Raw genomic sequence first — 15,511 nt, forward strand, 5'->3', positions numbered from 1 at the left:
TGCCTCCCCGCGACGTTGCATGGCGCGCCTTCCTCCCCGAGGCAGGAGGGCGCACAAGGGGAGCCTCCCCACCGATGCGTCGCCGCCTTAGAGGCAGGAGGAGAGCGCACCGCCCCTGACAGGCACCCCCGCAGCCACACTCCTCCGGCTCGCATTGTTGCTCGCTTGTTGGCTTGTTTGTTTCCCAACGCAGGAGGAGCTGGGCGCTCCCCGACCTTGGAGGCTTCCGACTTGGGTTCCCTCGCCTCTTCTTCTGCTTCGCCGATGGGGTCTTCTTCCCTCCGGATCCTGCTTTTTTAGAACCCTCCGGAGTCAAAGGAGAGAGAGAGAGAGAGCACAGAAGCCCCTTCATGCCACAAAAGCCCGGCGCGCCCCAGAAGCGAGGCGCCTGGAGTCGGGCTTTGGCTTTTGGAGGCGCTGGGCTGCGGGTCCCGAAGCGTGGCGCCTGATCGTGGGGATCCGGAGCAGCCCGAGCATCGCACCGCCCCATCCACCGCTTCTCTTGCGCCTTTCCCCCCGGCTTCGGGCTGGCGGATCGCCGCCCAAGAGGACGGAAACTTTTTATTTGCAGCTCCCAGGCGCCGGCGGATGGTCGGCATCGGCGGTCCTTTGCAGTGTAAGTACCCTCCTCCTCCTCCTCCTTCCCTCATATTTACTTATTTATTTACCTGGGGGGACTCAAGGCGGCTTACAAACGGCACTGCATAGTGCCGACAGCATGAAACATGGGAAAATTGCATTAAAATTAAAATAAGCATACATAAAAACATATTTAAATACCATCCAGTGTCAAGGCACAGCATCCAAAAAGCAAGGTCTAAGGCCGATCCAGTGCTTGAGCTTGAGTCTCGGTAGCGAAGTGTGTTAAAGCACTGAGCTGCTGAACTTGCAGACCGAAAGGTCCCAGGTTCAAATCCCGGGAGCGGAGTGAGCGCCCGCTGTTAGCTCCAGCTCCTGCCAACCTAGCCGTTCGAAAACATGCAAATGTGAGTAGATCAATAGGTACCGCTCCGGCGGGAAGGTAACTGCGCTCCATGCAGTCATGCCGGCCACATGACCTTGGGGGTGTCTACGGACAACGCCGACTCTTCGGCTTAGAAATGGAGATGAGCACCAACCCCCAGAGTCAGACATAACTGGACTTAACGTCGGGGGAAACATTTACCTTTACTAAGGCCGATCCAAAGTCAATTGCACGATTTCAAGTAAACTTACCGCACAACTACTTCTCAAAGGCAGTAGTTGTCCAATACGTTTGAAACAGACCTAGCCGTGGGTTGACGTTTGAGGGTTTTTGGGGGGCGGGGGGAGAGTGGGCCCTTCCACACAACCATATAACCCAGAGTATCAAGGCAGAAAATCCCAAAATATCCGTTTTGAACTGGGATATCTGAGTCCACACTGTCATACCTTCCAATTCAAAACAAATATTCCATCGGGGTCTCTGCTTCTTATCACTGTATACATTATAATCAAAGTCTGCAGGGATTTTGATATGAACTTGAATCACAACACAAATCAAAATCCCACTTCAGATCGTTTTGGTTCTTGAGTTACCTAAAGGCGGCAGGGATGGATGGAGTTTTGTCAGCATTGAAGCAGACTCCTCCTCCTCCTCCTTCTTGTAAGACTCTCTGAATTCAGGGAAGCTTTCTCCCAGGTAAGATCAATCTTTAGCTAGGTTTCTGTGAGTTTTCCGGGCTGTGTGGCCATGTTCCAGAAGCATTCTCGCCTGACATTTCACCCACATCTATGGCAGGCATCCTCGGAGAGCTGGGATATTGAGTCCACACTGCCATACATTCCAGCTCAAAGCAAATATTGTGGGATTTTCTGCCTTGATATTCTGGGTTATATGGCTGTATGGAAGGGTTCAGTGTCTCCTTTCTGTTGCTTAACTATTCAGGAAGGAAGTCTCTTATGGATGCAACCTACTTGCTGCAAAAATCAGATTTCTCGGAGTCGGAAGGGACTTTTTCTCTCCCCCCCCCCCCCCGGCCTTTCAGAGCCCGAGCAAAGTTTGACCAAGGTCGCGTTTCGATTGAAACACTGCCTTCCCGAGGAGGAGGAGGAGCGCGTTAGTTAGTGCCTCATCCAAGGCTTACATCTGGGCTTCGGTCGTCTATCTTTTCCCCTGGTTAAATGGGCATAGAGGCATGCCTCTGAGCATGTGCAGAGTGATATCGGGGGCTCCTTTAGGAGACCAACAGCAGGGCTCCAGGATATGATGGGACACTGACAGAGCTTCTCAGGTGAAAGCAGGTCTCATTTGAGCATTTGCTTTCTTTCTAACTCAGGCATGGGCAAACTTGGGCCTTCTAGGTGTTTTGGACTTCAACTCCCACAATCCCTAACAGCCTCAGGCCCCTTCCTTTCCCCCCTCAGCTGTTAGGGATTGTGGGAGCTGAAGTCCAAAACACCTAGAAGGCCCAAGTTTGCCCATGCATGTTCTAACCTAATGTGAGTTTGAGGGATCAAGTGATGGATAGATGGCAATAAAGACAGATACCGCCTGTGTATGTGTACAAATATATCATATAAATATATGGACACATATTTGGTCTCATATCACACTTTGCAATCCAGACAACACCAAGATCAAATCTGTAAGGCACTTTGCACCCCAATTCACTGTAGAAACAATAATAATTGTCTAACCAGATATGTATTTAAGGTAAGGCATTCTATTTAATTGCAATACAACCTGTTGTGTTACAAAGTATGGGGAGATTTTAGGAGTAGCTTTTTCAAATTCCTTGCAATACAAATTCCACCAAGGTCTTTGCTTCTTAGCACTGTATACATTATAATCAAAGATTGCAGGAACATGCAGGGATTTTTATATGAACTTGAATCACAACACAATCAAAATCCCAGTTCAGAATGTTTTGGTTCTTCGGTTACCCAAAAGAGGCAAGGAAGGATGGAGTTTTGTCAGCATTGAAACAGGCTCCTCCTCATTGTGTATATTAAAAAGTAAGACTCTCTGAATTCAGGGCAGCTTTTTTCCCAAGTAAGTTTAGTATATGATTAATCTTTAGCTAGGTTTCTGTGAGTTTTCTGGGCTGTAAGGCCATGTTCCAGAAGCATTCTCTCCTGACATTTCCCCCACATCTATGGCAGGCATCCTCAGAGGTTGTGAGGATGCCTGCCATAGATGTGGGTGAAAAGTCAGGAGAGAATGCTTCTTGAACATGGCCTTACAGCCCAGAAAATTCACAGCAACTCAGTGATTCCGGCCATGAAAGCCTTGGACAATCTTTAGCTACATTCACTGTCAGGAGTAGCTGTCATGAATTGAACTCTAAGCCCTTTTCTTGGAGGCACATGATACTTCTATTTTTAAAACACATGTCACAAAAGCTGCACATTTGATTGTTTACATTAACCACCTTCACTGGTTTGGAGTTTTAAATTAAGTACTGTAAGTGGTTGGTGAATGAACCTTTTCTACCAAATCATTTTCTAATTAGATCACCACAAATGTCAAAGTTCCTGTGGTACACTTTAAAAAAAAAGGAATATACCTTCTGGCCTTGATAATATTATTGAGATACAATAGCCCTATATTGCCTGATTTACTGAACATTAAGGGAGATACAACTTGGCCTACCATAAAGAAAATCTCTATAATTGTTAGTATATTTGAAAATAGTAGTTATGCACAACAACTTTATGCTTATTTAGAAGTACATTGCAATGTTTGGTAATGCAGTATATCATAGGATTACAAGTGTAGACTCTCTATATTCGTGCTGTAAAAAAATTGAACATTATAATATGACCCCCACCTTGGTAGATGACTTCAGAGTCTTGGAATGCACTGCCAAGGTTTTGCTTCAGAAAAAAAAACCCATGTACTTAATGTAACTCTGACCCCTTTAACTTTTAACATTGCTTCCCCTAATTAATCTGATCAGACCGAGACTTAAATGGCTGTCCACAGCTGCTGAAAATTGATTTATCTCCTGATGGTGGTCTGAGCTGCTGACCAAATCAGATTTTCCCCTCTTCATTTCTAGCCCAACTGTTTTGATTATCTATTTTAATAATTACAGATTTTAATTGAAAAGGGGTTTTCTATTATTGACTTAGAGAGGCAGATACTGCTATCAGACAGAAATCTAAATAGCTTGAAAATCTTATCTTGAATATTTGTGTTCTTATGGTTTGCATTTTTCCGTTGCTCCTCAACAGCCAAATTGAAAACCTAAAATTAGCATCTTTTAAAAATAGGTTTAGTAGTATGGAGAATGCTGAATTTCAGCTTCTTGTTTGATATACAGAGGATATGGCATGGACAATTTTCTGTTGATATTGGTCCCTAATATTGGTGCCATGGCTGATAATGGTATGACCTTTTAAAAGGACTCCTGAAAGCCTGGTTCAAATTATTCTGTAATTACCTCCTAAGGAAAACCAAACAACATGATTTCTCACAGCTATGAAAAAAAAAATCTCACGCAAGCACCTGTCTTTTTTATGGAATTCATCTCTGGTCTGATAACCTCTCAACAATCTCAAAATGATTCACTAAGAAATGTCTATGACGAATTACCAAGCATGAGACAAATGTCTAAACAAAGAATCAAATAAATAAACAAACACTGCTTCGGCCTCACAGTTGATTATATAGTATAAGCCAGCCACCTCTTTCAATTATGACCATGAAACTTTTTGGGTCAATGCATTAAATTTCATTGTGTATTTTTACTATGTGGAATCAGGTTGGTTTGTTCTAACCCCCCTTATTCCCAATCCATGATGTGAGAGGTATTGCAAAGTAAACTAAAACACATTATTATAGAAATTTCATATTAATACCTTAATACAACTCCTTACCTTCATTCATACAGCAAATCTCATATCAATATCTTAATACAAACCTAATATTCATTCATACAGCAAAGAGAAATAATGTTTTGTTTTAAACAACCGTGGATAGATAAGAGCATTCTGTTTTGCATTGTAATGCATATAGTTATTTTAGGCCACTGTGTTCTACCAAGTTCTGTTCTTTAATGCATTTTGTTTTAAGGACATTCATCTCTTAAGGAACATCAGTTTCATTTTTATCTATTTCCCTACTTAACTCAGGGATGCTGGCACTCCATCCAAGCAGCATGAAGCATACCTTTTCTTATATCCCTGTATCTTCTGCACTGAGGTGTCTTAATAATACACATCATAGATGCTTCAGCCCATATCATGCCTTAGGCTGAGAATTGGGTTTGTATAGGAAAGGGGGAGGAGGAGGAGGACTCTACCTGAAGCACTGGTCAGTAGCCAACAAGCTCAAGGCACTCTCCTGTGTCAGCTCTTATTTCTCACCTTCTGACATAGAGTTCAGCTGACACGCACTGAATGCAAGGGCTTCATCACTGCAGCTCTGTGGAGCTTTTCCTAGCAAGGAAGCTCCTGACAATAAAATTGGCATCTGTGTAGTGTATACATTGGGGACAGAGGGGGAAGGGCTGTTCATAACTGATATTTTTTGCTAGTCTGCTTTGTTTGCCATTGCCCTCTTATTATTATGTATTAAACTAATTGAAAAGATATTGGTTGGGAATATAGGTGTGGTGATAGCATGGTCTACATTTGCAAAAAAGAGGGGAAAGATCTTTGGAGATAAACATCTCCAAACTACTGTACTATTCTCTTTTTTTGCTTTGAGAACTGAAGTTGATACAGAAACAGAATAGGGACCTGGTATTGAATAAACTTTATTTCTTACAGATTTGCTCAATCTGGATAGTTTTAAAAACTCAGCTTTTCACTCAACCTTGAGTTAAGAAGTAGGTGATTATAGGAGTTTTAATAACATACAGAAAGGAGGGTTAACATGTAAATGGCCTGTCTCTTTTAAAAGAATGGCCTCTGTTGTGAAATTTCTTAAATCTCTGCATTCCTTTTAACATATTCAGCAAGGCAGAGAATGCAAATATGTTGGAAAAATTACCTTTTTAAAATGAGCCCGTGTTGTGTATATATTTTCGATACCATATTTGGAAACCTTTTTAACAATGACTGATTATAGTCTAATTCAAGCTGTCTTTTGTTTAGGCTTAGACTGAAATAATAATAAATATCGATAGCATTTTGATAGCTCAGTTAAAAGATTCAAAATTAAATGAAGCACTTACGTAAACAAAAAGGGAATAAAGATAAAAAGAATTATTTTGATATAGAATGCATTGTTAACCTAATCTGAACGACACTTATTTCCATCTTCATTATTTTCTTTTTCTTGCTGATAAGAAAGTTCTCAAATGATGTTTGAAGAGCGGTAGATGTTTTATTAAAGCAAGCACTGCCTCTCTATAATGGAGGTAATTGTGAGCGATAAGAACAGAGCAGGTTATCTGTATGTTGTTTAAACAGAAGGAGCTACTTTTGTGCCATCCCTAGGAGCCATCTGCCCAAGCAAAGGGTCACCTGTCTGTCCAAACTAATTTATAGATTGGGGGTTGGGGGAGCAAAGAAATGTAATTTGAGTAGAATCTTTCCAGTAATGAAATCACTAGTGATTTTATTGTAATGAGGTTTACGTGCAAAGGGCAGTGGTAATTTTGAAAAGGAAACGAACAGCTGTATGGCTGCCCTGCACTTGTACTTGTGAAACACAAGGTGGATGTAAAAGAACTAGATAAAAATGGGATTTTAGATGTATACTGTAGATAACAGTTTCTGTGTTGTGGGGCATAGGGTTCAATTGTAATATGTTATTTTAGTGATGTTCTTGGGAATATTGGTCATTTTAATGAAGGAAAGAGCACATTGACATGGAGAAGGCACAGCAGCCATAATTTCATGAACATGCAAGAGTTACAGTCATATTATATTTCATATATATATATATATATATACACACACACACACACACACACACACATATTCACAACCCATCTGACTTAGAACTTTGGTGTATATGCATGGTAGCTATAAAAGGAGCAAAAAATGTATTCCTCAATAAAAAGGCCACATGAATTTTCTACCACATCTGTTTATAGTAATTACGAACATAATTAACATGAGAATTACAAGTGAAGTAATGACGAGCTGAGCAATGAGGTATTATGGCATAATGGTCATATGTCGGTATTCTCACATTATAACACAGTAGAATTCACATATTCAATGCAAGAAAGGAAATGCTAGGTTTTGAAGCATTAGAACAGCTACAAAAACCTCTTTTGCCTGAGGCAGATGGACCTTCTTGCTTTATAAGGAGGTAACCCGTTATTAAGAGGGAATCAGTTGAAATTAAGATTTGTAGCCTCAAGCTTGGACTTTCAGACAGCTGTGATTATGAATGGTTCATCTGTTACACATTTTTACTCTGACCATGGTGAACATTGCCTTATAATGCTTTATTTAAAAAAAAATGAGGGAGGGAGATGAATAGCTGTTTTCATAACAATTGTTCTAGAATGATGTCCGTTTTCTGTAAGATCTACCTGATAGGAGATGCAAGTTTATATCAGCCCTGTGTTTTAGATCTGAATATTGTTAAAATATGAAAACATTAATTAATAATGACTCTGCTCCCTCCCTGTCAAATGATAAGCGGTAGCCCAAGGGTCCACTCCACCTGTATTGCCTTACAACATTCTTATTTTTTATGATAGGATTATATAGGCCAGTCTATATAAATCTGCTATATTCAGTGGTGCTTTAGTTAAGCATAGATAGAATTGTAACCATCCATGAGTTCCACAGGCACTTTATGAACATTTGCTACTGCTGAAAATATATCAATTTGAAGTTGTTTTGGCATGCCTGTCATCCTTTTTTACAATGTTTGCTCTCAGATATGGTTGGCTAATACATTGCTATTATAAAAATTGGTAAGATGGTGTGGGAGAATGTTTAGAGAGTAAAAGATTGTATAAAGAGTCAGATGTTGCTTCAAACGCACAACATTTGCTTTAGAAACCCTTTCTGAACCCACTTGTGCTTCTATTCCTTTTTAGATTTTTAATTTATTGCCTATACATTCTTGGGATGCTCTTGAAGATCAGGATGTAAGGCTCTGATCTGAGAACACTTCTATGGAAGTAAATATTGTGAGCATAAGCCTTGTTATACTTTCAGAGGGATGAAGAATTAAAACGCATGCCTTGTGCTGTGTCCCAATGATACCATGAAGTTTTCGCATTATTGGATTAGTGAAGGATTTATGACAGTCTTCTTTATGTGGCATTTCATTACAGTGAATCAGTTTCTGAACATATATGCATTCCACTGATAGAAGGTTCAGCTTTTGGCTTTTTATCGTGAAGAGGTGAAGTCCTCTTAGTCTTCCTGGGAAGAAATAACCCTTTAGGGCCAAGGGACTTGATTAGGTTCCTAACACTTCTTTCTTGGTTTTTTTGGTGTGTGTGTGTGTGTGTGTGTGTTTTGTTCACTGATTTGATTTGCATTTATTTCAAGAAGAACCAAAAACTCAAACTGTAAATTAATATCTTTTGCATGTCATCCAAATGACAATCCATTTAACATTTCTGAATTTCTGTTTCAAGTGAGCCACTTCTTTACAAACAAACCTCTAGTTCTTATGGGTTCATTTGTGGTCAGGAGATGCTGTGAAATCTAAAGGCTGAGATGAAGACCAGCCAGTTTGTTTATCTGTTTGTTTTTCTGATAGCCAGATATATTCTACTTCAGAATATATGGGCTTTTCAGCTAGCTACCATATCAAATAGATTAGTACATTCTTTTCTCCATTTATTTATTATATCAGTTTTGTTAGCCTACCTTGGTTGATTCTTTTCTTTATATTTCCATTTATTCTCCATGGATTTAACTGGATAACTATTTTACAATTTTAGAACAGCATAGTGTGATGTCCCTTTCTCATAGTCACCTATTTAATCATGGAAAGCACTACTGTTAGTTGGAGAGAGCTGTTTGGCTCGAGTGCATTATGAAAAGAATGAAAGAAAAAGGATCACTTACTTCAATGTCGGAAAGTATGCCTGGCGTTTGTTAAAGATATGTCATAAGCTCATTAGATACTTAAACAAATAGGGAACAGCCAAATACTGAATTCACTGTATTTGGCATCACCCTAATTCATGAGATTGGACCACACAAGTTATGTTGAAACTGTTGAGAGGGCTATTATTTGGACTTATTAAAGAAATGGTTTGGCAAAGAGTTTGAAGAGAGACCGTATAAACTGTGTTTCCATAATTGGTCCATTGAAGCCTGTTGAATAATTCTAAATGGGTTTTATGTTCATTGAACTTTGACTGGTGGATCAGAATCTCAACTATTTCCTGTTCCTAACTATTGTTGGTCATAGCAGTAGCATCAACACCATTTTCACTTTTTGGGGTTATTTCTTTTGAAGGATGTATTGGGGGGAGGGAGAGAGAGAAGAGAAAAAGGGATGTGTAAGATTTGATTGATTGATTTGGTGGGGAGGGGTCTAAAGTAGAGTCCCAAATGTGAAAGAGTCAGGGTTCATTAGCACTGAAATTTACAGCACTATGGTCCTGCTTTGCCTGTCATGGCTTCACCCTATGGAATCTGGGGTTTGCTGTTTGTTGAGGCTCTAGAGCAATGCTTCTCAACCTGGGGTCCCCAGATGTTTTTGGCCTACAACTCCCAGAAAGTATACCAGCGGTTAGTATTTCTAGAAGTTGAAGGCCAAAAACATCAGGGGACTCCAGGTTGAGAACCACTGCACTAGAGCTTTTCAGCAAAACTACAGATCCCAGGATTCCATATAAGGTGACCATGACAGTTAAAGTAGAATCATAGAGCTATATTTATGTGGTGTGAACGGATCCTTGGAAAGAGCACCACAAATATAATTCTTAATATCCTTATCTTTATCCCATATCTATTTGAAGGTTGCATCATGTAATACCTTTAAGTGCTTCTGAAGATTCTGTTGTTACTTTGGCCCTCAGAGCCGATTTTAATTTGCTACATATTCACTTGAAAGAAATTGGTAGCAAATTAAAAGCAAAATTCTCGATTTTTGCTATGCTTTTCCTCAGCATCAGACTTCCCCGTAAAAGACATAGTTTCACCCCCTTTTAGTACCTCTTCCCTATAACAAGGAAACAATTTAGAGAGTGGCCCTGTATTGAATAAAAAAGTATTCCAGGTAGGATGCAATTTGTTTGCCCATTTTAATCTGTATGGCATGTGTTTGCTTGGATAGCAGACAGGCAGAGTATACCATTCTTGAACCAGCAATAAGTAGAAACTAATGTCTGGAACAGGAAATGTAGTAGCTAGTGACTGGTAATGGAAATGGGCAGTGAGTTGTGTTGGCCAAGATGTTGAGTTAGGCTATGGAGGACTCAGGTTTTGATTCCCACTAAGCCAGACATGGGCAAACCGTGGCCCTCCAGGTGTTTTGGACTTTAACTCCCATAATTCCTAATAGCCTACCAGTAGGCTGTTAGGAATTGTGGGAGTTAAAGTCCAAAACACATGGAAAGCCAAGGTTTGCCAATGCCTGCACTAAGCTAAGAAGTTCACAGGGTGACCTTGATGGTTTTTGAGCCCAGCTCACCTTTCAGGGTCACTGCGAGTACAAAATAGAGGAAAGTGAGGAGAAAGGAACCATGTACATTGCTTTGACTTCCTGGAAGGAAAGGCAAAACAGAAAGGGAGTAAATTCATCCTCTTTGCATTGGCTCAGGACCACAACTTCATACCTGCTTGAAAATATTCACCCGTCTAATCTACAACTGGCAGTGATTTTAAAAAATGGTTTCAATGGCCACGTGCCTAGAGGACGTTAATTCTGGAAAGAGCATTAAGAGACTAGATGACAGCTCCCCAGTCAGAAAGATGGGCACTTTCTTTGCAGGTATGCGTGCATCCGTTTGTCAGATTGGCACTCCGCACTTCCCTGGAGAAGGTTGTATCCCCCCCCCCCTTTCCTTCCCTCCCCCGGTCATCCGCCAGTGCCTTTCTCTCCCTCTCACACTCTCTGTTTATTTTTCCTGCCTCCATCTGGGCCATGCTGATATTGTAATCACCCTGATGCACATTGCTCCTTCCCTCCTCCTTTCTCTCTCACACAATGTGCCATCCTGACAAGGCTCTTACTTCAGATAAGCTGCGATGTGTGTTTAATGAATACAAAGCCCTGGCTGTGCTGCTGCCTCAACCCCTGCCTGTGCTCTCCTTAGCCAGAAGGTAATCTCCAAGCATGGGAAAGGGGGGGATGCATGGTGAGGGGGTGGCGCATGGTGAGAGGGGGGATGAGGAAGAGAGCAAGGCTTTCTCTCTCTCTCTTTCCCTCTCCCTTCTTCTTCTTCTTCTTCTTCATCATCTCTTTCTCTCCAGCCTCCTCCTTTTCTCCAAATGATGCTGAAGTCAATAACAGGCTCCGAGAAGTGAAGATGTAACCTCTTATCTTGCTTCTCCTCTTAGCTGGTGGGGAATTTACATTTAAAGATTAGCCCAGAGTGAGGAGGGGGGAGGGATCTGCCTTTTGTTGTGTGAAGTGATGAGGCATCTAACCTCACCTGGCCTGGCATTCCCCCATCAGTCCCCATATTCAAACAGGACTTGTGGGGAGGTGAGATTAGTATTCTCTCCTAGTCCTTCCTTTTCCACCACCGCTCCAACCTTATATTTAATTGGGCTAATTTGGTTAGTCGGAATGGGTTGAAGAGATTTTAAAAAAACCACATCCAAGATAAAGCAAAGGAAGTGCATGTGTTTTTTTTTCTCCCCCTGGGGAAGAATAGATTATTTATTGACAAGGCTTTAAGTCCATTCAATGGAGAGAGAAATTGAACATCATAGCAACTCGATTAGCTCTTTTGTTAGGTGAGAATGGGTTGAAAATACTCTCTTCTTCACTGCAAAAGAGAGGAGTGAAAGTGTGTGTGTGTGTGTGGGAGGGGGGCACTTCATTCTCCTCACCTCAACTTTGTTGACAGGTCTGCATGCAGGTTACCCAGGTTGTTTTGATGCAGGAGTTGTCACAATAAATAAATACAATTAATTCCAAAGTGCTCTGCAGGTTTACTTACAAGAAAGCTTCCATACCTTAGTAGGATTTAGCATCTTTTAACATCTTAGCATTGCAGCCCTTTGGGGATTTCTTATTTGAATTTTGTGCTTGACTTGCATATATGGTTTCAGAAAGTCCATTCTAAAACAATTGTGATTACTGTTTCCAGCAATGTCAGCTTTTAGTTGATAGAATTTAGGTCTAGGTGTGCAAATAATATACATTTTTAATTTTCACATAATGCTTAGAATTATTCAAAATAGGAAAGAATCTGGAATCTAAAAACATGCAAACAAACACTGTGACTAAAACAAATCCTTAGCCCCATTCTTAGGCAAAATTGTTTTGAAATCTCATGAAAACCATAGAACTTACTTTCAAGTAAGTATGTACATTTGTGGTATAAACACCTTTCTCTTGTTACTGCACCTGGTCAGCTGTTTAAATAGCTGGACACAGAGACAGTAGCTAAGAGCCTAATTAAAATTTGTTTAAAGTCAAGAGGGCCGGGAGGACATGTATCCTTGTTGACAACAGCCGATCAATAGGGTAAGAGAATAGAGTCCCATTATTTTACTTCCATTGAGTGAATATATTGACATTTCAGGTTTATGATTGCCTCAGTGAGCATGATGGAACACAAGTTCAGAAACCAACAGGCAGAGTGCCACATATATTATTGTATGTCATCTTTGCCTTCAAGTTACTTCATCACTGGAGCAGAAAAGTAATGGATGGCTTCACAGCATTTGGGAACCTATGGAGCGCAATACGTTTCAAAAGTGATGTGCAGAAGATAATGGGAACATTTTTAATAATACCTAAAGTATGGTGGTAGCCCCATATTACCTGCCATTGCTGCTATTCATGAAAGTTTATTGGATAAGAATAGATGGCCTGCTTGTGTTTACGTAGGAGAGAATCCAGTATACTGTACGTGTAAAGTTTTCTTTTAGGAATTATTGGGAAACGACACACTAATCCACCTATGCTTAAGTACCAAGGCAGAATTCTTCCTAGTTTCATAAGGACCAAAACATTGCTTGAATGGGATTTCCATTATCAGTGTCTATGTACAGATAGGATCCATTTCTGATGCTAAAGAGGAAGGTTATACCTAAAGAGGATATAATGGTCTTAGATCCCCCCACACTTTTCTGACAACTACATGTACTATTTAAGTCAGTGGTTCTCAACCTGTGGGTTCCCAGGTGTTTTGGCCTTCAACTCCCAGAAGTCTTAACAGCTGGTAAACTGGCTGGGATTTCTGGGAGTTGTAGGCCAAAACACCAGGGGACCCACAGGTTGAGAATCACTGATCTAAGTGCATTTATATATACTGAAGACATTGACTGTGAAATACATAGTAACCTTAATTATCTCAAGTTCTTTAAGATGTTCTGTAAAACTGAACTGACAGCACACAAAAACCCCATCAGAGTTAGGCAGGCAAGGAGACAGAAATTAATTTAAAGCAGACAAAGAGCTAATATGAAAAATACCACTACTGATTTAACCATTTTTTTAAAAACTAAATGGAAATATAAAATGCATTCATATTGTGCTATGATAATATACCAATTGTAGTCATGAAGTGGACTACTGATGCCCCCACGAGATGGTGGGGAGAAAATGAGTCCTTCATACCATTTTCATGAAAACGTTAGGTTTCTGTTTGATCAGCAGGTGCTGTTGAGATGAAAGCCATGTGTAAATTTTCAGAAGGCCAAAAGTGTCAATTCAGAAAAGGAAAGTGATAAGAGAAAATGCAATCAGTTTTCCTGTTTTCAATTTGTGCAGGATTTGAAGAGCTGTTTTGTTAAACTGCTACATCTGCTGCAATATGAATATTGAACTACTTCCACTAAAAATAACACCCTATAATTTGCAAGCCACTGCAATCTTTTGTTAATGTGAGTGGGTTATATGGGGGGAGTCTGTTCTGAAAAAAAAACCTCTAGCTTTATGTTTTCTTTTTGTTTAATGTGTGTTATTGTTTGAGTGAAAGAAATCCTTTTGTTCCATCTGAAAAATGGCATTTTGTGGTTAGTACCTCATCATGATGGGTTATAATATTTTATTTTCATCACTAAATATTAAAACATTATTTAACTTATGTTAATTTGGAGGGAAAGTGTTATTGAAACCTGATCCTTTAAAATAACACAGTGACCTGAAATTTAGCATTTATTGCAACAAACCATGATTCAGATTCTGCTGTGCCTCCAGTCTTGAATGAAATATAGTGTAGCCTATTTCTTATTATACTAGCAAATCAAAATTGGACAGTAATCAACAGTATTTTAGTTAATAGCGCTTTCAGAGCAACTTTTTATACATTTAAATAAAATGATTAAATTATGCCTGAGTGGATTCATTAAACATCCTCTTCAGCAGTATTGTTAATCAAGTTTTATGAAATGTGCAGGACAGGGATTGTCAAAAGCAAGTGGAGGTTAGAAATTATAGAGCCTAGCTAGATATTTTCATTTTTTATTTCAAACCAATGGGGAAAAATATGATCTAAAAGATAAAGTAGACCTGCAAACAGAAATCTATACAGTTTGCAAGTAGAAATTTTAATGCTCTTCTTAGACATACCAGGATAGCTTTAACATTATTGTTACTGAATTAATAAAATGTGTTTTGAGATATTTAAAATAGTGCTATAACCAAAGTATGTCAATAAAAATGAAATGAGTGGGGAACTGTGCTAGAACTTGGACCTTAAGCTGAATGAAGCATTGAAGTATCTTTAATGTTCTTGGTAAATCTTCAGTTAAATATTAGAATGGAAACCTTTAAAAGAAAAGGATGCATTCAAAGGAATCAGAGTTTCTAATTCAAAGCAAATCTTGCAAATTTGCCTTTATAGCCAAGACTCCATCTAGTGGAGTAAATCTGCTTAATCAGCAGTCGCAAGCAAGCACACCGGGTGGTTGTTTGCTCTGTGATAGTTGCAGTGTTCAAATGTTAAATTATTGGTTCCAACAGGTTATTCTCTGCTACGCTTTAGACCCTGGGAATGTTAATCACCACTGGAGAAAGTAGCTTCACCGTCCACATCAGTGCCATAAGAACCTATAGTTAAGCTCCCTGGCTATAGGAGCCTTCAATATGTCTGCCTGGCTGGATGTTAATATGCAATTTGCATAAGTACCAGTCATTACCACCAACCAGTTTCCCTTTGTGATTCACTTCATCTGAAGAGCTTATAGACTACATTTCTTGCCTGAGTGATGATGACCGCAGAGTCACCTCCCTAGGTGGTAGTTCAAATGTCATGTTTCAATTCGATGGGTCAAAAGACTTTCCACAATGGATTGTCTGGCCAATGTTCTGTTTTCAGTACAGCGTGCCTGTGTTTGCCTGGGAGCAGCAGGAATCAAAGTACAATTTCACAAGCTACATTAATGCATACAACCATTTTGCATGCTGACACTTGAATAGCCCTGTTACACTTGTTTAGGGGTGGAAACAGCAAAATAAGCAAAACAAACAATCGTTAGTGTCTGCTTT

The 15,511-nt window shown here is 39.9% G+C and overlaps 1 protein-coding gene across 4 annotated transcripts in view; it reads left to right on the plus strand.

The window, feature by feature from the left end:
* The first annotated feature begins 307 nt into the window (after positions 1 to 307).
* Positions 308 to 15,511, plus strand: part of runx1t1 (RUNX1 partner transcriptional co-repressor 1) — a 179,063-nt gene continuing 163,859 nt past the window's right edge. Inside the window, exon 1 of one of the 4 annotated variants that reach the window (XM_008108352.2) lies at positions 308 to 616. In XM_008108352.2, coding sequence (XP_008106559.1) covers positions 589 to 616 — 28 coding nt within the window. In that variant the 5' untranslated portion in view covers positions 308 to 588. Of the gene's footprint in view, positions 617 to 11,038; positions 11,167 to 15,511 lie in introns of those variants that run through there. The other 3 variants (XM_008108351.2, XR_010005918.1, XM_062980189.1) reach the window with 3 other exon arrangements.

Source organism: Anolis carolinensis, chromosome 4 (genome assembly GCF_035594765.1).
Source record: "Anolis carolinensis isolate JA03-04 chromosome 4, rAnoCar3.1.pri, whole genome shotgun sequence".
Lineage (NCBI taxonomy): Eukaryota > Metazoa > Chordata > Lepidosauria > Squamata > Dactyloidae > Anolis > Anolis carolinensis.